Genomic DNA, 25,180 nt, shown 5'->3' on the forward strand with positions numbered 1-25,180 from the left:
AGCAGATGAAGGATAGAACTCTGGATGAAATCTCTGAGGTGCTCCTGATTCCCAGGCAGAACCAGAACCAGAAGGCTGAGTAACTATCCCTGACTGGTTCAGAACTGGAGTTGGGTACTACCCGTGTGATCTTGGTAAAGTCTTGGTTAATTTCTCTGTGCCTCAATTTCCTCACCTATAAAAGGAATGGGTTGGATTACATAAACTCTTTGGTCCCTTCTCACAACCTAAATCCATAATTCTATGACTCTACGAAGACTCTGGAGCAGCACAAGTCAAAGCTCTCAAACTGGAAAGGCTGCTGTTCACTTGGCTACACCGTGGGCAAAGGAAGTCTTGAATCTGTCTCCTGCCTATAGCAAGAGAATCCCTCAAGTCCTGTTTATTCAGGCACTGGGAAAAGAGCCTGCAGCAGAGATGAGAAGGAAATGAGGTGGGTCACTCTTTAAAAATAAATAAATAAAGGAAAAGAGCATGATCTGCAAACTATAGGCCAGTGAATTTAACTTCAATTCCTGGGAAAATTCTATGACAGATAATTAAAGAGATAGTTGGTGAATATCTAGAACTTGGCTGGCATCAAGAGAAGGTCATCCCTGACTAACCTGATTTCCTTTTTTGGGACAGGATTACTAAACTATTAGATGAGGAGAATGCTATGAATATAGATTACCTACATTTAAGCACAGATTTTGATGAAGTAGGTCATATTATTTTTGTGGAAAAGATGAGAGAGATATGGATTAAATGATAATACAAATGAATTGATTCAAAACTGTTTGAACTCAAGAAGTAGTTGTGAATAGTTTGGAGAGCCAAGTGGCAAGAGGTGTCATGGGGAGGACAAAGGAATCTGGGATTGGTTCCATGCTCATCAACTCTGCAGATGACATCGTTCTGGGAAGGAATTAATGCCTTGGATGGCAGAGTCAGGACCTAAAAGGATACTGACAGGTTATAACATTGGGCTCAATCTAATGAGAGGAAATAAAGCAGACATAATTTTTCCTTACCTTCCATATTAAAATCCATACTAAGTATCGGTTCCAAGACAGAAAAGCAGCAAGGGCTAGGCAACTGGGGTTAAGTGACTTGCCTAGGGTCATAAAGCTAGGAAGTGTTTGGGGCCAGATTTAAATCCAAGACCTTTTTTTTTTTCAGGATTGGCTTTCTATCCACTGAACCACTTAGCTGTCTCAAATCATTTCTTTTTAAAAGATCATGGAAAACTAGAGAGGTAATGCAGAAGTAGAGAATGCGATCCCTTTTTTTTTTTTCCTAATGAAAAGGTAGAATCTGTCAATGATAGGCCGGTGAGATTGCCTTATAAATTCCTGAAAAAAAATTTTAGAACTTATGATTAAAGAGATGATGAATGAGTATCTAGAAAAGAAATCTATAATTCTAAAAAGCCAACATGAAGAACAGGTCATGCCAGGCTAACCTAATTTCCTTTTTTAACAGGGTCAATCAATCAACCAACAAGAATCTATTCAGCACAAACTATGCACCAGGCACTGAGCTCAGTGTTGGAGATAATAAAGCAAAAAGGAAATCACATCAGGAGACTCGGAGAATGGTGTAGATAGATTTTACCTAATTTTAACAAAACATTTGACCAAGTCACTTATGATTAAAGAGACATTTCTTGTAGATAAGATGAAGAAATGAAGATTAAATGATAATATAGTCAGTGGGCTCTGTTTCTGATTCTAAAGACTTTGTCCCTGTGCTCAGTAGCCCTTGCAATCCTGAGATTTCCCCTCAGCACGTTCCTCCATCACCTCAATCTTATTCTTCCATTGGTGAGTTTCTCCCAGGACCTCCATTTGTAGCTCCCTTTTCTTTATTTTTTAAAATCATAATTATGTTTTTAATTACAAAAATATTTTTAAAAAATGTTTACCTTCTATCTTAGAATCTATACTAAGTATCAGGGCATACCTATACCTATGCCAGGGCAGAAAAGAAGTAAGGACTAGGCAATTGGAGTTAAGTCACCTGCCCAAAGTCAAATAGCTAGAAAGTTTCTGAGGCCACATTTGAAAAGGTGCAGAAGGACCTCTCTTCTCCAGGCCTGGCTCTCAATCCACTGAGCCACCAAGCAGCTCCCTTTTCTATGTTCTCTTTCCCTATTTGAATTTAAACTCCTTGAAAGAAATGGCAAACCACTCCAGTATCTCAACAAGAAAACTGCAAATGGGGTCAAGAAGAGTCAGAAACAGCTGAAATGACTGAATGACAAAAACAATTCTGTTCTGTTGTAGGATCCATTAAATTATGACTACCATAGTTTAAAAACAAAACAAAAAAACTTAAGCTCCTTGAGGATAAAGACTATCCTTCTTTTTGCTTTTACTGCTATTTTTCAGCACTTAGCACAGTGCCTGACACAAAGTAAATACTTTACTAAATGTTTGCTGCCTTATCTTGTCTTGGGGTTCAAACCTTTTTTGAATGTCCAGATAGAAAAAATAATTATTTACATTCATTCATATCATGCAGTACGTATTATAACTATTTGTGTTTATCTAAATCCTTTCCTAGACTACAAGTTCTATAGGAACAGATATTGCCCTAACTAAATTTTATATGTCAACCAGGACCTAGCAGTGGTCTGCAAATGTTAAGTACTTAATAAATGTTGAATGAATGAATTGAAGAAGAGGCTTAAAGAGGGAAAATTTCTCACTACACAGAATGAACTTTTGAAGGTAGAATTTCAGGAAGTGTAGCAGAAGGGTGGGGGAAATTATTTTGAGGGCACAAAAGGATTCACAAGACACTCACAAATCATACCAGCTAGGCAGATGTGTAACCTGCCCATGTGTCCAGGCAGTCCTGTATACAGGCTGTATGGCCAAAGTCTTAATACTGCAAACCCTAACCACAAGGAAGGAATCTTACTGAGAGCTCCAAGTTCATGCCAAGAACTTAACAAGAAAATAAAACCTTTCCTAGTCATCTACTCCCTTTTTCCTAAATTGGGTCTTCACATGATTAGAATAAACAAAATCTTCCTTAATTCTTTGGACAGTAGAAAGAAGACTGGGGACTCACAGAAATCAGAGCATGTTAGACCTTAGATATCATATAATCCATATCACTCTGGAAAACTGAGACCCAGAGAGAGGAAAAAAATATCCTTAAAGTCACACATGGAGAGCTAGTTGCTAGATTAGAACCCTCTTCTCCTCATTCCCAACATGATGCTTTGTCCACTGTACCAATAAGAGCTCCTTTAAAGAAAAGTTTGGGGAGAAAGAAAGAAGGGAAGGGATCAAGCAAAACCCAAGAAGAAAGAGAATTTCTCTGTCTTCTCTCAGGAGTTCCCAGGAATCCCTACTAACAAAGTCTAAACTAGCCAGAGAGAGATATCCAAAGAAATGAATAATCTTACTCAGGAAGTAGGCCACCTCTGTGCACTGTGAGGCAGGCATTTCTGCTGATGGAATATTTTGTGGTTGCAAGTTATTTATAGATTACATCTCTATTTATATGTTCATTGAATTTTCTCTATGGTCCTTTTTTTTCCAGTGTCATGGAAGGGAAAGAAATAGCTTCCTCTCCCCAAGTTATTTGGGGCAAAGGTCAAGGTCAGAGCCCTACATATGGGTACAACGGTTGGGTAGGATGCCTTGAGCATTAGGGTGGGGGGTAGAAAGTTGGGAAACAACACTGGTCCTTCACTGAACACAAGAGGTCTTTCTAGCTGTCCAAAGGAAATAGGCTAGGGGTAAAGTAATTCTTAGGGAAAGGAAATGAATGAACCAATGATAAGAAGAATTAATGAGGCAATGTTTACCATCTCTATTATATAAATTCAAGAGCAATTGGAAGGATGCTTGCTATTTTTCCCACTATATGAAATTCTGCATGGAGACTTTCATTCCTTTTATAATTTTTAATTGATTTTGATATCACCATAATACCTTCCTCATTCCCCCCCCCCAGAAAGTCATCTCATAAAACAAAGAATATTTTTCATTCCTTTGGTAGAACCCAACTCCCAGTCTTGACTGTCAGAATTCCTTGTCTAAATGTGAATATCTTTGGAGATGGCTCGTTCTCCATTACAACTAATAGTTAGTAGACAACTAAGAACAAATCCCATTGGAAAAAGGACATAGGAAAGGGGTGTAGGGCAAAGAGAAAGAGGGAACTTATGAAAAGGGAAGCACAGAGGAGAAGCAGGGATCGTCCCAAAGAAAAATTTCCACCTTCAAAAATGTACCAAAGGTTGGTCCTTAAGAGACTTAAGGGAAAGAGGGCTGACTTCCAAGGGTTTTCTACCTTTCTGCTCTCATTGAAATGAGTTTCAAAAAACCCAGCTAGATGTATATGCAGAACTTTTGGCCTTAGAATTATATACACACCTTTATTGTTCCTACAGAAAGGGAAATGTTATTCTAAAGGGAAGGGCAGGGAGACAGGCAAAAGAAAGCAACAAGACTGGTCTGGGCAGTGACAAACCTATGTTCCCATACTTGCTAAGGACTGATATTCAATCCATAACAAAAATTGGAGGATATAAATGTAATGTGATAGAATTCACATGAAGATCTGTATTGACTAATGTGGAAAAAAAGAAACACACACTTTCATTCCAATAATATAAATTATAATAATTCTAAAAGGATGTCTCACACTGGGGGATCCTCCCAGACCCTCATACCCACAGTGTCCCTCTCCAGGAGACTTTGAGCACAAATGGAGATATCCTAGTCTCAAGTGGAACCCCTGATCTGACAGGAAAAACCATAGTAGCCTCTGCTTTCGTCTGCTCAAGGCTTGACCACCACAGCCTGTCTAGCACTCTTGTCCTGTTAAAATTTGGGATTAAACAAGTAAAGCAAATGCAATATTTCTCGAGTTTCCATTGATCCTGGAAATTAAAAGTTAAGGATTTATTTGTGCAATCTGAACATACTGCCTCAGAGAAGAGCATGGCATTTCCTTTCGCTCATAATCCCTCCCTCTGTTCTACCCCAAAGCCCAAAATAATGCTACCCTGCTGAGTCAATGCAATGACATGTCTGGGTTAGAGAAATGATGTCTATGACATTTAGTCATTTCAGAGGTCTGAGTTTTTCAGGCCAACCTCTAGCTGGTTCCTGCTCCAAACCCCCAAGGCTCTATGACTTGTAATTAGAGTAGTTATCCCCAGTTATATTGCAAGTCTAATGACCAGGTACCGCTAAGTCATGGACAAGGGAAAGAAAACTACAATATGGCCCAAATAAAACTGATTACATTTCTCTATTTAAAAAAAAAACACAACACTTTATTAAAGCAATAGCATAATTATTGATTAGCCTCTAATGTCTACATAGAAGCAGCAAGAGTAAGATTTAAAGAAAATACACACCTAGGAACAAATTCTATTTCACTGTTTTTTGGAAGTGATTTTAATCCTTACCTTCTGCCTTAGAGTTAATACCCAGTATCATTCCAAGGCAGAAGAGCAGTAAGGGTAGGCAATTGGGGTTAAATGATTTGTGCAGGGTCACACAGCTTGGAAGGATCTGAGTCCAGATTTAAACCCAAGACATCCCTTCTCCGGGCCTGGCTCTCTATCCAATGAGCCACCCAGCTGCCCCTATTTCATTATTATTTAACATGAAATAATCCAACCTTACTTCTATTCCATTTTTAAAACATGTTGAACATTTTCTCACAAGGTACAAGCTTGATCTGATGAAATCCACTAGGGAATTTCTTAAGCCATTTATGACAGGCCATTACTGACAACATGAAGGCAAATTCAAAATAACAGTCTCTGATCTTAAGGCATTTACATTCTATTGAAGGAATACAAAACATGAACAGATAAGCATATAAATGATAATATAAGGAACAGGAAATAATCGTTAATTAAGGGAATCCATAAGACTCCTTCTGGAAATCAGGAAATAAGTTGAGACTTCCAAGGAGGTAAGGATTCTGAGAGACAGAAGAGAAGAGGGAGAGCATTCAAGGCAAAGGCGACCCCAGAAGAAGGAGACTTTATACCAAATTTGGACAATCGTCAAAGGGCCAGCTTTCCTTGAATGTAGAGTATGTGAAGGGAAACAATGAGTGAAAAAGCCTGGAAAAGCAGGCTGGAGCCAAACTGTGAAGGGCGTTACAGAGGTGCTTTCTCTTAGAGGCAAGAGGAAACTATGGAAGTTTCTTGAGCAGGGGAATGACCTGGTCAGATTTATGATTTGGGAAGATTATTCTGGCATCTCTGTGCAGCATGTATTAGAGAAGGAAGAGACTGGAAGTCAGGAGGCCAGTTGGGAAGCCAGTGCGATATTCCAGGTAAGAGGCGATGGAGGGTTGAAACAGTGTAGTGGAGTGGACACGGGACAAACAGAGGTGGGGGGCAGACATAACAAGAATGAGCACACAAGAGAAGGGGGAGAAAAGTCATGGGTGACTCTGAGCTCATAAGACTGGGGGATTGGAAGGATGCTGGCCATGACTATCCCCTCCCCCCAAGACAGAGTAGTTGGGAGATGAGGGGGGTCTTCTATGTAACTATATCACTACATGATTATTATTTTTTTTAACCCTTACCTTCTCTCTTAGAATCCATACTAAGTTCCAAGGCAGAAGAGAGAGAAGTGGCTTATCCAAGAGGACACAGCTAAAAGTACCTGAAACCAGATTTGAACCCAGGACCTCTTATCTCCAGACCTGGTTATCAAATCCACTGAGCCACCTAGCTGCCCCTTACTATTGGTGGGACTTCATATTACTAAGTAGTTCTGATTCTTCTAGCTAACTAGATCCTTTCTTAAGAAAGGGTGATCTTGTTAACACAAGAAAGTATTTAAACTACCTTTCTCTATACCATCCATTACTTGGCTGTTTTGTTGCTTTTTTCCAATTCCAGATGTAAAAGATACAGTGAGCTATCTACTTGTCTGAACAAAACTCCATAACTATGTTTCTCTTTTTTTAATTTGAAAAATTAATTAATTTAGAATATTTTTCCATGGTTACATGATTCATGTTCTTTCCCTTCCTTCTTCCCAGCACCCTCCCATAGCCAACAAGCAGTTCCACTGGGTTTTACCTGTGTCATTGATCCAGACCTATTTCCATATTATTAATATTTGCACTAGGGGGTGATTGTTTAGAATCAATATCCCCAATCATGTCCCCATCTACCCATGTGATCAAGCAGTTGTTTTTCTTCTGCATTTCTATTCCCACAGTTCTTTCTCTGAGTGTGGATAGTGTTTTTTTCTCATAAGTCCCTCAGAATTGTCCTGGCTCATTGCATTGCTGCTAGTAGAGAATGACTATCTTTTTCCAGTTAGGTTGATCCTATTCTACATCAACATTTATTCTGATTCTTCGGCCACCCGGTTAGGAGAGAGGTCCTCCACCAGCCACGTTCCTGGTCATTCGCTCCCCTCAATTTCGTTTTACTTCCTTAGCCTCAGTAGGCAACTCTGTTATGAAAGTGAGTTTACAAAAAACAGCTAAAAGTGATCCCTTAAGTCGTCTCACACCTCCCAGGACTCTTAGCAAGTGCTTCTCACAATCACACAAAAGGCTAGGATTGCTTGTAACTGTGTCCACACAGGTGGGAAGAAGGCAGAAGCCATCACATCTCCCCCTCCGGGTCATCACCGGCTACCCAAATCAGGAAAGGGCTGAAGGTCCTTTCTACATGTTTTTGTATGAGGATAAGTGAGGATAATGTTCGTGGAGCTCGTGGGCTGTATCCTTTCTTTACTTCTCTCGTTCCCACACATCTGTGTTTTTGTTAAAAGAGGCCCCGCCAGAATTCAGAATCACTATAGAAAGTACAGTATGACCCAGTTACAATCGAGCTTGTTTTTAATTACACAGATGTTAATATACTTTCTTGTACTTTGAGGACCTGTGATTTCATCTGGGTGAATACTCCTGGCACTAATACAAATCAAAGTCCTCTCCCCATATTAAGAAACATTCTCCACACAGTGCTATGGCTTAAAAAAAAAAAAAATTCACCACCTTGTGGCCAACGTCCAAGTAGTTATTAGCATCTCTGAGCTTGGCCAGGCTGGTCCCCACAGGACACTGCACTGTCAGGTCGGCTCTCAGGCTTGGGAGGACCTGCCAAAGTTAATGCTCCTCCGACTCGGTTGTTAAGAACCCAAGAACACCAAAACACAGTCACACCCTAAAAAAGTCTTATAGTCCATTTTAGGGGTGTAAAGGAGGTCACTGAATCATCATAGAATCATCTATTTGAAGCTGGAAGAGCTTCTAAGCCAACAAGTACAATCCCCTCTTTTACAAATGAGAAAACTGAGTTTGATGGGGTGAAGGCTTTTGTCCAGGGTCCTACAACCGCTAAGGTCTAAGGCAGCATTTGCACTCAAGGCTTCCCGATTCCCTGTCCAGCCTATTATTCACTATGTCACCTAGTTATTGTGTTGGCCCAATCCTCTGACATTATAAAAAAGATTTCAATATATAAAATATGGTATGGAATTCTATGGATGAAAAGGAGCAAGGATATCTTAGTAAGAGCACCCCATCTACAACAGAGGATCTGGATTCAAAGCCAAGCCCAGGAACTTTGGGTGAACCACCCAACTTATTTTGGGCTCAGTTCCCTCATTTATGAAATTAGAGTTAGATCACTAGGTGCTTTCCAGATATGAACTCTAGGAATCTATAAAATCCTAAAGGCGGGACAACATTTAAACTACCCATAGATGTATTGAACAGCTGCCCGTGACAGTACCCTTCCTATGTTATCTTTTGCTTCCTGCTAATAATCAAAGGATCGCTGAACAAAATTATCTCTGTAGCTGTATCAACCAAGAAACTCTATATGGTCTTAATATATGTGTGTGGAGGACAATTTGTTAGAATAAAAACTTTAAAGTCACATGTTTCTCTACTGAATCAGATGTTATTGTATTTTTCTTTAGTAAACAATAAACAATAAATATATCAGAACACTCAGATCAATTTTGTGACTATGAAGATGTGGTCTTTTGCAGAGTAAAATTTGCAAAGGTCCATTCCCTTCTTATATTTTTATCAAGGTTACCTTTAATATATTCTTTTAAAGATTTTTGTAGAGAAGAGAAAATTGGCAGGTGGGTTGATTAGTTATCGATGCCCTTTTTCAATTACCATTTTTTGCAGGAGGAGAGAAGAGGAGTAACATTCATGATTTGTATTTCCAAATCCTTCTTCCAGATATATTGACAATTAACTCCTTGACTCTCTCCCTCTTTCCCAACTTACTCCCCAAAAAGAGAATATCATGTCCCTTAGGCACTCTGCCCTAAGTCTTCTCAATTTAGTAATTCTTCCCAAAATCTGCTTAAATTCCATCTTGGTTCTTTGTGAAATGGCTAATTTTTTCTCTTACACAAATCCTGAGGGCTGTTCTGTGCCTCTCCATCCCTCCCTCCCTCCACTAGATCTAGAGACATCTGAGATGCTTTAATCCTCTATCCAACTCTGTCCTAACCAGGGAGGTCTCCTTCACTCTCTGAATACACAATTCAAACTAACAGACATCACTTTTAGGCTAAGAGATGCTCTGGGCTGTTGCTGACTGTGGTGCCAATCCATTTTGGCATCCTTCTGCATTTTCATGGAGAAACTGTATCTCTCACTATTCCTGCAGCAGTGAAGGTGAGAAAGAGCTTGAAATGGGTTGCTTTCTGAGCACAGGATTAATCTGTTATTGCCAAATGCTAGCCATTCCCTCCATGAATGATGCTTCAGTTCAGCTAGGTTTGCAAGGCCTCACATTAATGCCAATTCAAACCCTGCTTCCAGGGAGAGAAGAGTTGAGGCCACATCTGCTCACTAACAACTTTGTTCAATACCCTGAGATGGTGTCCATTACCCAAGCCAATGCCACTTAGAAAGGGAGATGAGCAATCTGGGGGAAATGTCATTTTTCTATATCACTAGGAGATAGTACAGGACATTGGCATGATCTGCAACTCGCTTCACATGCTTTGGAAAGAGAGGAAGGTTGGAATCCAGGACAACGTCCCTCATTCATTAGTTTTTAGCCTCTTCTCACTCCTCAGACCTTTGATTAATAAGGCCACGGAATCTCTTCCAAAAACACTAGCCACTTGAGGGTCCTGAAGGAAAAGAAGGAGGCTGGAATCAATCACAGCTTCCTCTCTGGTATGGAGGCTCAAGGAGGACTGACCCTGCCTGTCTTTTTTAGAGCCAAAGCAGACAATAAAATAGTGAGGTACAGACATCTTCAGCTTTCCTTCCTCACCTTGCTTGCCATGTCTTCTCCTTTCCCCCATTCCAGCATCCACAGCTCTCCAGACCTCTCCAAACCTGTCCTTAGGGCAAGGATCTACCCTTAGTTGCAGACAACTAAATGTAAAAGTTCACCTTATCTCTCCTGGTGGAATGAAAGGTAACTGAAGGGATTTAAGCCTTCAGCAAACAAATAAGAGACTCTGGCCAAGTACCTTTTCCCAGAATCACTTAGAATCACACAGGCAAATTCTGCCTGTTCCTAAGGTTTGCCTTGCTCTATTCTAAAAAAAAGAGTCACAGAATGTTAACAGCTGGAAGGGATGCCTCCAGTACAATTTCCTCATTTTACAGGAAAGAAAAGCTGATTCAAGGACAGGATTTGACTTGCCCCAAATCACACAAAGAAAGGACTAGAACCCAAATCCATAGGTCTTAGCCTGGGGAAAAAATTAAGCAGCCAAACCTAAATGAGATAAAATAAAATATTATTTGTTAGACATTAAGAGTTACTCTAATTTCTACCCAGTTTAGATCACACATAATTTTTAAGAATTGAAATGACTTAAAAATCAGTCTACTATTTTCAACCAATAAGATAGGATCAAATAATGTAATTTCTTCTAATGAAAATAAGGATTTGGGAAGAATGAGGGTGGGGGTGGTATAGAGTAAGTATGCATTACAGAGATTAAACATAACTTTCAAAATGAAAATAAGTTTTCTGATACAAGCAAACTGTCCCACGTGACTAACTTCCAGCTAAGCTAACCTCATTATTTCCAAAGAGATCTGACAACTCTGATGTTAAAAGTCTAGGAAGTGGGTGGACATGACATTGTTCAAAAATAAAACAAAACCAAAAAAAAGGTAAACATTTCTGTAGTCAAGTCCAGCCCTGACCATACCCCTCCTGGACTGCCCTTTTTTCCACCTCTCTTACAGTCCCCATCAGGTCTTTGGTAATTAATTGTTCAGGAAATAAGTTCCCTACTGGTTAGCAACTTAACATTCTCACATTTCAAGGTTTGCAATTCCCCCAGCTCCCCCTCGCTCCTGCACTGAACCTCTTCTCCTATGGCTCCTTTCCAGGGCTGGTGTCCCAATCAGACCCGACTCTGGCACGGATCCTATAAACGTGGGAGGCTTAAGCTCAGAGGACTGACAGGCCCCTACGTGGTCATAGCAGGCCTAGCAGGACGCCCACTTGCATATGGACAGGGCAGCCCCTCGTGGCCTCCAGACACTCAAAGAGAAAATCCATCCTGCCTGCCACAGGGTCTTCCTCAATTGGGGAGGGGGGAAAGTCAATCCTGAAGCCAAGCAACAACACACCATTTCATCCAGCTGATCCTTTAACCCAGCAAGGCTTCCTCCTCCAAACGCTGCCCATTTGGCTTCCCTCCCAATGCCCACTTAGCAGCTTTGCAGCGGGGAACCCCCCCTTCACCCCTACACACACACACTCCCCCTTTGCCTGCCCAGCCCACCTCGGCAGACACATCAACCCGGATCTGAGACACTTTGTAGAATGCCAGCCTGACATCATCCGAGAAACAAAGTGGCAAGTCATCACCCACTGCTGTTGGCAGACTCTGGGTACCACCTACCCCCAGATTACAGGCTGGGAGAATTATTCCGGGGGAAGAAGGGGGAAAAAAAGACCACAATTATAGCAAGAGAAACTCCAGCTTCTATACCAAGAGGCTCGGGGAGAGGGATGGCTTGACCAGCACAAACGAGCCTCTAGTCTAGACTATGATCCCAAGATGACGAGGCTTCCCCTTCCTGCCCAGGATGCGGGAGGAGATGGGGAGGAACTTCAGCTGGACCGTCCTGGTCCTGCTGTTTTTACAGATCATCGGGTCACTGATTTAGTGGCTCAGGGACTTTCTCCAGCCCTGGTCCTCCGGAGAAAGCTCACCTGTTGGCTGGAAAACCCAGCGATCAGGAGATGAGCTCTGCCCTTCGCTCTGGAGAAGGGCTATTTAAAGAAAGCCCCGTAAGTGGCCTCGGCTCAGGCAAGAACAAACGCCGGATCTGGTCCCGAGCAGGGTCAGGAGAGGAAGGCAATGGAAAGTGTGTTTACATTTCAGAGGTCGCCCTCTCTGCACAGTTTCACTCATTACTGGAGAGCATGGCAAGCTGGAAAGACGCTGAAAAACACCTCTAAGCACGAGCTCTTTATTAAAAGGATGCTCCTGTCTCTCCTTCTTTCCACCTATCACTAACCTCGAGGGCTTTTGTGCCTGACAACACCTACCTGGACCAGGATGAAAAGTTCTTTTTTTTTTTTCTCCTTAAAATGCACTGTTTTTTCACTACCCTTCAGCCAAGTCACCCTTATAACTCTGTGGTGCACGATCCGTCTTATTAGCTGTTCCATTCCTTTGAGGGCAGCTCATGGAGAGGCAGCCTGGAGTGATTTGTAGATAGAAAGCCACCTCTGGCATACACAGAGCAAATGGCTTAAACTCTCAGTGCCCCCAGGCAATTCTCTAAAACAATAAATTACAGAGCTTTTGCCATCTGCTGGGGTAGAGGGAGTTTTCCCACCAGAAGTTCTCTGCGCCAGACCCCATCCAAAATAAGAAAATTTTTTTTTTTTAATCAACACAAGCCTGGTCTCTGCATCATTCACAAGAAGATGAGAATTGGCTGTGAGTGGGCCTCTTGCAAACAGCCAGAAGGCCTCCCAGGGGCTTTGGGAGAGATAACTTGGTAATTAAGACTCTGAAGTTCAGGTACTCAGTCTGCTCCCAGACAGTCATTTGTTTTTTACATCCACAGTTCCATAGTCAGCTACTCTCTGGAAGGCCCATTTCCTCCGAGAGAGCCTCGTCTTGCCTTCAAACTCAGAGGAGACAGGAAATCCACTCTGGTCCCATTGCATGGAACAGGAGATGGATTTTCCACAATAGTCTTTGGAAACAAGGCAGAAAATTCCGTGTAAACAAAGAGAATGACAGCCACAATTCATTGGCCTCTCGGCACCCCCACACTCTCCTCACTGCCTGTCTCAGAAAACTAAGACTTCTGGAGGTCTCTCAAGGAATAAAGGAAATCTAAAATTGCTTCTATAAGTGACCCTGGGATCACCTCTACCCACAAAATTACAAAAGCTCCCAATACACAGGTATCCTGGCTTAAATCAACCAAGGAGCACTTGCCATACAACTACTACATGCCAAGCCATGTACTAGAAACAGGGATTAGTGAGTCAGTTATTAAACATTTATTAATAAACATTTATTAAGCACTTACTATATGTCAGGATATAAAGAATGAAACAATCCTTTTTTCCAATGAATTTATATTCTAATGGGAGAAATAAGCATACATACAAGTATACACAGAATAAATACAAAGAGAATAAATACAAATAAATATAAGCAAACCTAGTATAGAAAAATCCAGACAACAGATAAATTAGAGATTTGTTTTACAAAAGTTATCAAAGCTTTCCTTTATATAGTGAACTGCCAAAATACACTTTAAAAATAGGGTATAAGGGGCATCTGGGTAGCTCAGTGGATTGAGAGCCAGACCTAGAGACGGAAGGTCCTAGGTTCAAATCTGACCTCAGACACTTCCCAGCTGTGTGACCCTGGGCAAGTCACTTGACCCCCATTGCCCACCCTTACCACTCTTCCACCAAGGAGCCAATACACAGAAGTTAAGTGTTAAAAAAAAATAGGGTATGATTTGCCCACTACTACAAGAGGGAAAAAAAAAGGATTCATATGCAACTTTTCAGGTTCAAGTCTATTACTGTATAAAAAGCAAGGTTCACCTATAATTCTGTTGGCCTTAGAATGGAAAGAAGATTCTAGAAGAAATTCCTTGAGCCTTTCTTATTCCTTCCTGAATCATTAAACGAGTGTTCAAATAAACCACATACACAACATCCCCTTTAAAATAAAAACCAACTGTTCAATATCATGGCACAGGGGAAATAGTGCTGAGTCGGAAACCTCAAGTTCACATCTCAGATCTGCCACTTACTGTGTAACCTTGGGCAAGTTACTCAACTACTCTGGCCCTCAGTTTGTTCCTCTGCATTAGACTGGACTTTGATGTTCACTAAGATCCTTTCCCTCTCTAAATCTATGATTCTTAGAAGAGAGAACTCTCACTCAAAGCAAGGACTCTAGTTCTATCAGAAATTCCATTTAGTTTGTGGTGGCAAAAAACTGGAAAATGAGGGAATGCCCTTCAATTGGGGAATGGCTGAACAAATTGTGGTATATGCTGGTGATGGAATACTATTGTGCTCAAAGGAATAATAAACTGGAGGAATTCCATGTGAACTGGAGAGACCTCCAGGAACTGATGCAGAGTGAAAGGATCAGAGCCAGAAGAATATTATACACAGAGACTGATACACTGTGGTACAATCTAATGTAATGGACTTCTGTACTAGCAGCAATGCAATGACCCAGGACAATTCTGAGGGATGTATGGAAAAGAACGCTACCCACATTCAGAGGAAGAACTGTGGGAGTGGAAACAGAAGAAAAACAACTGCTTGAACACATGGATTGATGGGGATATGATTGGGGATGTAGACTCTAAGCGAGCACCCCAGTGCAAATATCAATAATATGGAAATAGGTCTCGATCAATGACACATGCAAAACCCAGTGGAATTGTGCGTTGGCTATGAGAGGGGGTGAGAAGGGGGTGGGGATAGAACATGAGTCCTATAACCGTGGAAAAATGCTCCAAATTAATTAATAAAATAAAGATCTAAAAAAAAATTTTTAAAGAAATTCCATTTAGTTACCTGTATAATTTATGTGCTGTGTGTTCTCTTTCCATCTAGTCTACAAGGACAGCAAGAACAGTGTCTCATTCAAAGTTTTCAAATGATTCAAAACCCTTGAAAAATGAGCTACACATAATGAGTTATTCTTTTTTTTTTCTAAACCCTTAACTTCTGTGTATTGGCTCCTAGGTGGAAGAGTGTTAAGGGTGGGCAATGGGGGTCAAATGACTTGCCCAGGGTCACACAGCTGGAAAGTGTCTGAGACCGGATTTGAACCTAGGACCTCCCGTCTCTAGGACTGGCTCTCAATCCACTGAGCTATCCAGCTGCCCCCTGAGTTATCCTTATTAATAGTGTTGTTTTGAAGATCAAATGAGATAACAAAAGTAAAGTATTTTGCAAACCCTAAAATATCATGAGGACTAGTTATAATAATATAATGTTATAAATGATAATATTATTATAATTATGCTCTTATAATAATCATCTCACAGCCCTAACATGAGTGTGGATATATGCTAGATACCCAAGTAAATATTTCTTCAATAATTAAATGAGAGCAGAAGTAGGGAATTTGTCCTCCCTGAGAGGTATCTGTATCTACATTTAGTTTCTCTGGGAGAAGGTTTAGTCTTACAATAAACATTTATTAAGCAACTACTATGTGCCAGGCACTGTGGTAAGGGCTGAAGATACAAAAAAAAAAAAGGCTAAAAAATAGTCTCTGCTCTTAAGGAGTTTACAATCTAATGGAAGAGATGACATACAAACATATAGATACAATGCAAGCTATATATAGAATAAATAGGAAATAATTAAAAGAAGGAAAGCACTGGTTGGCAAAGGCTTCCTATAGAAGAATGGATTTTTAGTTGGGATTTAGAGGAAGGCAAGGGAGGCTAATAATCAGAGTGGAGAAGGGAGAATGTTCCAGGTATGGGGGATGGTCAGAGAAAATTCCTGGAACTAAAAGAAGCAATGTATGGGTTTGTGGAAGAACAAGAAAGTCATTTGTATGGGAGAAGAAGGAGAAGGTGGTCAGCTGAAGGAGAAGCAATTATGAAGGTGATTTAGATGAAATTCTAAAGAGGGCTGGGTATTTAATTTAGAGAGGCTAACTTGAATGGGAGGGAAATTTGAAGAAGAAATGGTAAAATTAAGGGAAGAGAAAGCATCAAGCTGAAAAAGGAGGAATAATTGAGGAAGAAGATTGGAGTAGAACTTGAAGAAGGAAAAAAGAAGGGAAAGAAGGAAGGACTTATGCTACAAGAACTCAAAAAGGCGGTGATATAGCGGAAGGTCAAAATAGATGGTAAGACAAAGGCAAAGGGTTAACAAAACAAGGAAAAGGGAGATGAGATACTAAGATGTACTAGGGAAACAAAAATTAGTGAGGTCATCCTGGAGTTGTGTTGGCCCCAACCCTATCCCAGGAAGACACCATAAGAGGAGAAGCAAGATGGTAAAACAAGGTAAGAATAATTGGTAAGTCCAGGCCTGTGGCTATTGAGATGCTAAGATACATTTGGGAGCTAAGAAGTAGAAGGGTAATCCTGGAGTTTGACTGGTAACCCCAGTCACATCCCAGGAAGTCTGCTGTAATAATTCTCCAGGGTAGCCTTCAGCAAGAACCACAATGCAAAATACATCTCACTTCCAGTGCATGGAGAGGGAGAGCCAAAAGATTTTTCACAGTGACCTTCACATAGTGCTGGCATTTATACTTTTTCCATAGTCATGTAACTGTCATCTTTGTACAAAGTGCAGGTTGATCATGCTCTTTGCTAGAAGAAAAGGCAAGTGACTGAAAGAATGTCTATTTTCTTTTTTTAAAAATGAAGGGAAGAGAAGAAAGGCCAGAAAGAAGCATAAACAAGAAGGATGGCTTTGAAAGTTACAAGCTGTTATCATATACTTAAAAAAGAAAGGCAAACTATACATGAGAGATCTGTATTTTCTTTTTCTGTTTTGTATATATGTATACATTTATGTTTATCTGTTTCATTTGGTGTTTGTGAAGTACAGAATGAAAAAAAAAGGAAAAAACAAAAATCAGAGCCTTCCCTTTTCTCCTCCCCACTCCACCCAAGAAATACTTCTCCACTCTCCAGGTTATCAGACAGAATTATGTATTCTAGATTTTAAAAACAAATAACAAATAAAAGCTTTGGGATGAAAAAGGGAAGTACATTATCTTTCCCCAAACTTCTCTGTTAGTGTACTAACATCCTCCAAGCCATTTGGGCTTGCAACCTAGGTGCCACTCACAACTATTTTCTTCCAACCCTCAAATCCACTCTGTTGCCAAGGCCTGACACTTAACCTTAACAGCATCTCTCCTATAGCCACCTTCTCTCCTTTGATACTATCACTGCCTTATAAAGGATCACCTCACGCCTGGACTATTACAATAGCCCGTTGGTTGGTATATCTGCCTCAAGTGTCTCCCACTCTAGTCCATCCTGACTCAGTTATCAGATTGACCTTCCCCCTCTCCTCATTCAGTAAACTCCAGGGGCTCCCTACTGGCTCCAGGATCAAATATCAAGTCCTCTGTTTGGCTTTTATAGGTCTCAATAATCTGGTCCCTTCCTATCTTGCAGTGTTGCCTTCTCCATTAAGACTGTAGACACTTTGAGAGCAGGGACTGTCTTTTATCTTTCTTTGTATCCCCAGTGCTTAGCGTAGTGCCCAGAAAGTCAATAATATTGGCCAGTGTCAGGAGTTTGAAGATGAAAAAAATGAGTAAAGAAGGAAAGAACACTGAAGCACTTAGAGCCAAGTAATCCATATGAGGATCTTCCTGAAGAGGAAGGAGCTGGGAATTCTAAGAAGGAAGTAGCTACTTGTCCTTTAAGGAATAATGACACGATCCCTTGGGAGACTTTAAATGAGCAAAGGTCAAAAGAAGAGGGGGCTAGTAATGTGGGTGGTGACTCCCTAATGTGAGGGACTGAGTCATCTATGATAAGAGCCATATCAACCCGATATACGATAAAGTATATGCCAGCCTGATAAGAGGTTCAGAGAGGCTAGCCACCTTGTTGGGCATGGATCCAAAGCATGATGGAGAACCTCCTAAGACTTGACCTGTCAGATGATGACAACTCACTCCTGTTGATTCATATGGGCACATACAATAAATCAGAAAGAATCCAGATGACAAAGTTCTGAGCAGTAAAATTAAGACCTTAAGGACACTTTAAGGAGAAACATGACTAAACTGCCATTTGTTTGAAAAAAGATCTGAAGGGTTTCATGGATTACCAGCAACAGTAGAATGGCTACCCCCAAAGCTAATGCAATTTTGGGTTGCATTAAAGGAGGTCTAGTGTCCAGAACAAGAGAGGGGAAGGTCCCAGTGTAACCCATCTTGCCCAGCCTACCTCCATAATACTGTGATCAGTTGTGGGTGCCACATTTTAGATGAGGCAAATCTTAGTGCCTTGTTCTTGGTAAACACTTATTAAATGTTTGTTGAATTAGATAACCTGGAAAGTGCCCAGAGAAAGGCAACAAAAATGGTAAAGCGTTTTGAGATAGCAGAACTCAAGAACCAGCTAAAAGAATTGGGTATGTTTAGCTTGGAGAAGAAAGTACTTAACGGAGTCATTATAGCTATCTTCAAACACTTAAAGGGTTGTCTTGTGGAAGAAGGAATAGACTCACTCTTCTTGGTCCAAGTGGGAAGAAGGAATAATGACTAAAGTTACAAAGTGTAACTTTAAGTTTAGGTTAAGAAAAATCTTCACAATTATTAGAGCTATCTAAAAGTGGAATGGGCTGGCTTAGAAGATAATGGTTTCCCCATTGACTAGAAGCCTTCAAGCAAATGTCTGATGACAGAATGCTGGGTATGTAGAAGTGGGAGATTCTTGCTCAGCCACAGTTTGGGGGAGCCAAAGGTCATACATTTGGCTTTAAAGGTAGCATGTATGAATCATAGCTTTGCTATTTGTGACCTATGTAACTTCAGAAAAGTTACTTTATCACCCTATGCCTCAGTTTCATCATTTATGAAAAAACTAGCAAAATTCTTAACCTGAGATCATTAACTCAGCTTTTTCTTTTCCCTGTTTTGATAACTAAATTAATTATAATTTTTCTTTATAATCTATGCATTTCATTTTATGCCTTTAAAACATTCTTCTGCTGGGAGTAGTGGCACACACCTGTAGTGCTGTTAGATTATAAGGCTGGTAGGATCTTCAGAAATTCCAAGATGTAGTGGAACTAAAGGCAATCAAGTGTCTGCATTAAGTTCTGCATCAGTATGGCAAGCCCTGGGAGGGTGGAAAACCACCAGACTTCGTGAGAAGAAGTAAACTGGCCTAGGTTAGAAAAACAGAAGTAAAACTAATCTATAAAGAATTTTGCAATTTCTCTTCAAAGATAGACAAAAGTACACAAAGAATCTGATCATCAAAGTCCCCTAATATTACACAGTAATTTTTGGCAAAGGTAGGATTAAGACACCATGGCCTCAAAAATAGCATCCATGACAAGAAGGGGTTGTTACTGTAAGTGCTTTTTGTTTTCCAAGAGCCCAGGAAAGTTCAATGTTACCTGGGAGGAAGGGGATGATTCTTTGCTTGGGATCCTTCTGACCACCTTCGATGGGGAATTTATCCAGAAGTTGCATCTATAAAGCAAAACAGAAGATGACAGAGTCTTAGGAGAAGGAACTTGGATGAGTTCTTACCATCCCTCCCTCCCCTCAAATCCCAAACAGCCTTTATCAAGCCCTCAGGGCTGCAAAAGGATGAGTTATTTCTCAAATCCCTCATTTCACAGTGGATTAGCAAACCAAACACTGCAACTGAGAGGGCAGGAGGTTGGCTTGTGTACGGGGTGCCTGTGTGTGTTTTGGGGGGGTGGGGGGAAAATGAGTTCTCAAAGAAGCCATGGAAGCTTCTCATAAGAAGCCCCTCCATTGTCAGGGCTGGGACCAAGCAGGCATCATAATACCACCATCTTTCAGCATTTGCTAAAATAAATGGCTAACTTAAAGATGTGCTGGGAATACAAGTTGGGATTCTTTAGACTAGTTGTCTTTGTCTTTTCTAAACAATATTGGGGCAAGGCATGTCATTTCTCCTGCAGTCTGGGAAGAGAGGAACATCCCACCTGACACTTCAGACAGACCACCCACCTAACAGAACCACTCTGCGGAAACTGGCCCAGATGTTAGTTTAATCACAAAGCCAAATCCAATTCATTGCCATTGCTTCAGCAAGTCGTCCTTCTCCCTGCTTCTCAGCTTCCTTCCCAAGAGCTTAACTGTTTTTCTAGGGAAAAACTCACCAAGAAGAAGAGTCTCTAGAATTGGGGGAAGACATTTTATCTTTTTGCTGTTGTTTTTTTAAATAATGCAGTGCTATTTAAACTAGAAAAACACATAAGAACCTGAACTTGAATAGAGAAGTTTAATAAATCTTTGTTGAATTAAATTGTTTGAACCAGAATGAAATGGAAGCCAGGAGAACATGACCAAATGCACTCACACAAAACACTTTGCCAGTCTTCTCCAGCACAGGAGGCATTAAAAACTCCCATAAGACAGAACACTACACTTGAGGGAGAAGAGAGAAAGGTAGAATTTGCTTGGTAAAAGGCTGTTGCCTATATTTTAAGTTTCTCTTAAAACTAAGGATTAACCCTAAACATAAGCCATTTCCATGATTTCTTAGATCTCAAGGTTTCCTATAGTTTTAGAAGTCTGTGTCTAGAATTCTGTCAGGAATCAGAGCACATCATGACAGTGAACACAGGCACTGGGATGTCTTGTGCAAAGGGAAGCAGCTCAGAGGTCTAGGAGCACTTCTCAGGAGCAGTTTCCCAACCCTGCCTGGTTTGTAGAGTAAGGTGTAAGAGTAGGTGTAGGTGTAGCTGTAGGTGTAGCTGTAGGTGTAGGGTAAGGTTTGCAGGTGAGATGATTTGTTGAAGATCAAACTGGTCCAGGAACAGTTTTCACATGAAGCAAGTCTTCAAATGTGAGCAGCTTTTCCTCTAGAATGGGGGAAATGCTTCAGTTCCCATCCCCTCCCCCCAGTAAAAAGAGAGGTAGAGATGGGAATAGTAATAGGGAGAGTAAGGAAGAATTCTCTAACTTTTCTCTCTCTCAATCATGCTCAGAGCATTAACTCCAGAGCTAGAGGGGAGAGAGACCTTAAAGGTCATCTAGTCTAACCCCACACTTTACAGAGAAATAAACTTGAGACTCAGGAGGTTGAGTGTCTTAGACAAGATCACACTGGTAATAAGTGCTAGACTATTTAGTGCTATTAGAACTTAGACCCAATCATTCCTTTAAGTTAAAAGTGTTAGAAGGAAGGAGACTACCTGTCTTAATGAAGAAAAGGATGGATTCTGGGTATTCCTCAGAAAAGAGGAATATGATTCTGTCAGTTGTTGGACTTTCCACCTTAATTTCCTGCTTCTGTCAGTTGCTGCTTTCTCCTACCTTAATTAATCATGTACATGCTTCTCTTTTTACTTGTTATATCCTTCCCCAGGAGCCTATGATCTCCTTGAGGACAAGCAACTGCCTTTAGGTTTTGTCTTTATGGACCTTGCACCTAGCACAGTCACATAAACTTAATCAATGCTTTGTTACATTGGCTTGGCCTGGAAGCACTCCTCTTTATGGGGCTGAGGCAGACCCCTAGATGACCTGCCATCTCCCTCCTTCCCCAGCTTCATGGACAAAGTCTCCCGAGCTTGAAACTCATTGCCAAAAGCTAGCATCACCTAATCCCACTGACACTTCTGAAACAACAGAGATCCAAATGTTTGTGTCTGCACAACCCTTCATCTCCACCCGTCAGCCAGCAGGGTTGGAAAAGGAAATATTTCTAACCAGCTGCTGGGGCAACATTTTCTCTGCACCAAGAGGTCATCTTTCAAAGAAATCAAATCTCTCAGGCCCCAGTGAACATGCAAACAAAATAAAGACTGCCCAGCTGGGTTTACTTTAGACAACAGCGTGTAGGTCTCCAGCATCTCTGCCCCACAAAAAAGAGAAAGGCAGAAGCAAAGGGCCAGGACATCTGGGGCAACATATTCTCCACAGGGAGTCAGGCTGGTGGCTAAACAGATCACAGCTTCAAGGGATAACTGATCATTTAAGAAAGGAAGAATGTATAGTGGTTAAGAGTACTGAATTGGGAATTTGATGGTGAGAGACTGACTATTGGCTCTGCTATCTACTACTTGTGAGACTTTAAGCTAGTCACTTCAATAGTCTAAGGCAGTAGTTCCCAAACTTTTTTGGCCTACCGCCCCCTTTCCAGAAAAAATATTACTTAGCCCCCTGGAAATTATTATTTTTTTTAATTTTAATAGCAATCAATAAGAAAGATAAATGCACCTGTGGCCATCACCGCCTCCCTAGATCGCTGCAGCACCCACCAGGGGGCGATGGCATCCACTTTGGGAATCACTGGTCTAAGGCTTTCATCTCTTCATATGCAAAGCAAGGATAAGATGGAGGCAGCAGTGGATAGAGGGCCTGTCTCCAAGTAAGGAAGATCTGGGTTCTTAAATTGAAGTCTATGGATTTGGTTTTTTTTTCTTTTTTAATTTGATTTCTATATTTCACAGTAATAATTCCTCTGTATTTTATTTTATGCATTTAAAAACATTATTCAGCAAACTGCCCAAAAGGTCCATGACACAAAAAGGGTTAAGAATGCTCAGTTTTTCCCTTCCACACATTTTCTACCCATGTGCCCATGGATAAGTCATTTAGCCTCTTTAGAACCCCCAGGAAACTCTAAGAATTTAAGTTGCCAATCAGCAGAGAGAGTTTCCATAGTAGGAATTCCCTAGACAAAAGCACACCCCACCAAATCCCAAAGTAAGATGAAATAATGTAAACGCATCTGGTAGACTGTTCATGGACAAATAGAGATGATAGCAATAAAAACTAACAAATGTTAGCTATTGCACTTAAGATTTTTCAAAATGCTCTATAATATAGCATCTCATTTGATCTCAAAAATGTAAATATCACAGATTTAGAGCTAAAAAGAAAATCGGATGTCATAGAATCCAACCTTTTGTTTGACAGATGAGGAAAATAAGGTCCAAAGAGTAATCTGCCAAAGGTCCCACGCTAATGAGTAGTAAAGAAGATTTTGAACCCAAGTCTTGAAATTCCTAAGCCCAACAAAGAGTTATCATGAAAATAGAAGATTTGAAGAGGTTTGCTTATAAAAGGCCTATAAAAAGAAGTTTTCCTCTCATTAATAAAAGATAGGATGGGAGTGGAGGGAGAGGGAAAGGTGGAGTCAGACACTGATCCAGGTTCTGCTCAGGAAGGAGGGGGCAGGTGAAAGCGGAAGCTATTGAATCATTTTAAGTTTGCTACTCCTCTGTTTTCCACCAGGAAGATAAATTCAGCCTCTCCTGCAAGGGCCTGGCTCAAGCTCTACCCACGGCCATGGTCCAAATTCCCAGAGCTATTCTTGGAGAGAGAGGCGTTTGGCTAATAGGGCCTTTTTCAACCACATCAAGAAGCTTACCATGTATAACTTCGAACTATTTATCTAAAGGGCGGATATCAGCAAGGGAGATAGAATAAACCACAGCAGGGAGAGCCTGGCTGGCAAAGGCTGGGGAAGTTGAGTGTTTCCCTCTTCCTAACTCCATTTTCCCATCCACACAGTCCAGCCCAGTAGCAAACAAAGCCCAGAGAGATCAGTTGGAAACTCAGGTTGAACCCATCTATGGCCCAAAAGTCAACAACCTTTTCTCCCCTCCAAAGAGACGGTTGATCGGTGAGTCAATAAATATTTTTTAAACACGTACTATGTCCCAGGCGCTGTGCTTAAATAAGCCCTATGAGTACCAAGAAAAGAAACAAGACTGATATTTCTCTCAAGGAGTTCATAGTCTAATGAAGGAGACAACCTCAAAACAACCACCTCAAAAAAAGCTATAAACAGGGTAAAATGGAAAGAATCAATTGGGGAAAGTCACCAGGACTAAGTGGAATGAGAAAGGCTCCCTGGAGAAGGTGGGATGTTAGCTGGGACTTGAGGAAGTCAGAGAAGCTAGGAGGCAGGGATAAGAACAAAAGTGCCAACCTTTTCTTCCCAATCTCTGACTCCAAATTCCTCTATCCCAGATCCTCAGAGAACCCAGGAACCTGTACTCCTACAGATGCTAAGGCCTTTACCATGAACGAGGATGACTACATAGCCATAACCCAAATATTCACCCTGAGGGGGGTGGGGAAAGGGAAGAGTTGAAAAAATAGCCCCCTCCCCATTCATGTCCAATTCGGGGATACTCATCAGAAACAAAGACTTGTAGGTTTTTCTCTTTCTTTCCTCTTTTAAAATTGGGTTCACATTCTAAAAGGAATCCAAACTTTTAGCCCTGAAAAACGAATTGTGGCTCTGGAGAATAGATGATAAAATACACCTTCTTCCTCTTGAAAGAGAAGCAGGGGACTACTAGGAAAGCATGTTTTATACATTGGGAGATGAGGTCACTGTATCAGGTGTTTTTACTTAACTGGTTTTCTTCATTAAAAGGAAGGATTCAATTTAAGTGGAAAGGGCAATATTTTCAGAAAGGACTTTAAATATAAAAACAAAAGGCATCTATAAAATATTTTTATTAAAATAACAAAGTTTATTTTATGGTTTATTTAAAGATTTTAAAATTAGATCCATCTTATAATATGGCAACTCCTTATTCATTAAATGGTGATAAAGGTGACCTTAGACAAGTCCTTATGGAGTAATAAGAACTTGTTTTGGGGAGGGGAAAGTAAAAAAAAAAAAATTTTAATTCTTCCCTTCTATCTTAGTATTGATTCTAAAGCAGAAAAGCAGTAAAGGCTAGGCAGCTGGTGTTAAGAAACTTGCTCAGAGTAGAAAAGCAGAAGAAAAACATATGATTTATCACTTGTTTATATGGGTATATGATTTGGGGTTCTGGTTTTAAAAGATTATTCTGTTACGAAATGAATAATATGGAAATAGGTATCAAGTGAAATACATGTATAACCCAGTGGAATTGCTTGTCAGCTCCAAGAGGAGGGAAAGGGAAGAGGGGAGGGAGATAAAATGAGTCATGTAACCATGGAGAAAAAGAAAGAAAGAAAGAAAGAAAGAAAGAAAGAAAGAAAGAAAGAAAGAAAGAAAGAAAGAAAGAAAGAAA

General features: G+C 40.6%; 1 protein-coding gene across 1 annotated transcript in view; it reads right to left on the minus strand.

Annotated features, from left to right (window-relative positions):
- The window catches only part of SH3PXD2A (SH3 and PX domains 2A), a 348,301-nt gene that overhangs the window by 199,827 nt on the left and 123,294 nt on the right, over positions 1–25,180 (minus strand). The window contains exon 3 of the mRNA XM_044665543.1: positions 19,574–19,649. Within this exon, the coding sequence (XP_044521478.1) occupies positions 19,574–19,649 (76 nt within the window). The remainder of the gene's footprint in view (positions 1–19,573; positions 19,650–25,180) is intronic.

The sequence above is a fragment of the Gracilinanus agilis genome, chromosome 2 (assembly GCF_016433145.1).
Source record: "Gracilinanus agilis isolate LMUSP501 chromosome 2, AgileGrace, whole genome shotgun sequence".
NCBI classification, from domain to species: Eukaryota; Metazoa; Chordata; class Mammalia; order Didelphimorphia; family Didelphidae; genus Gracilinanus; species Gracilinanus agilis.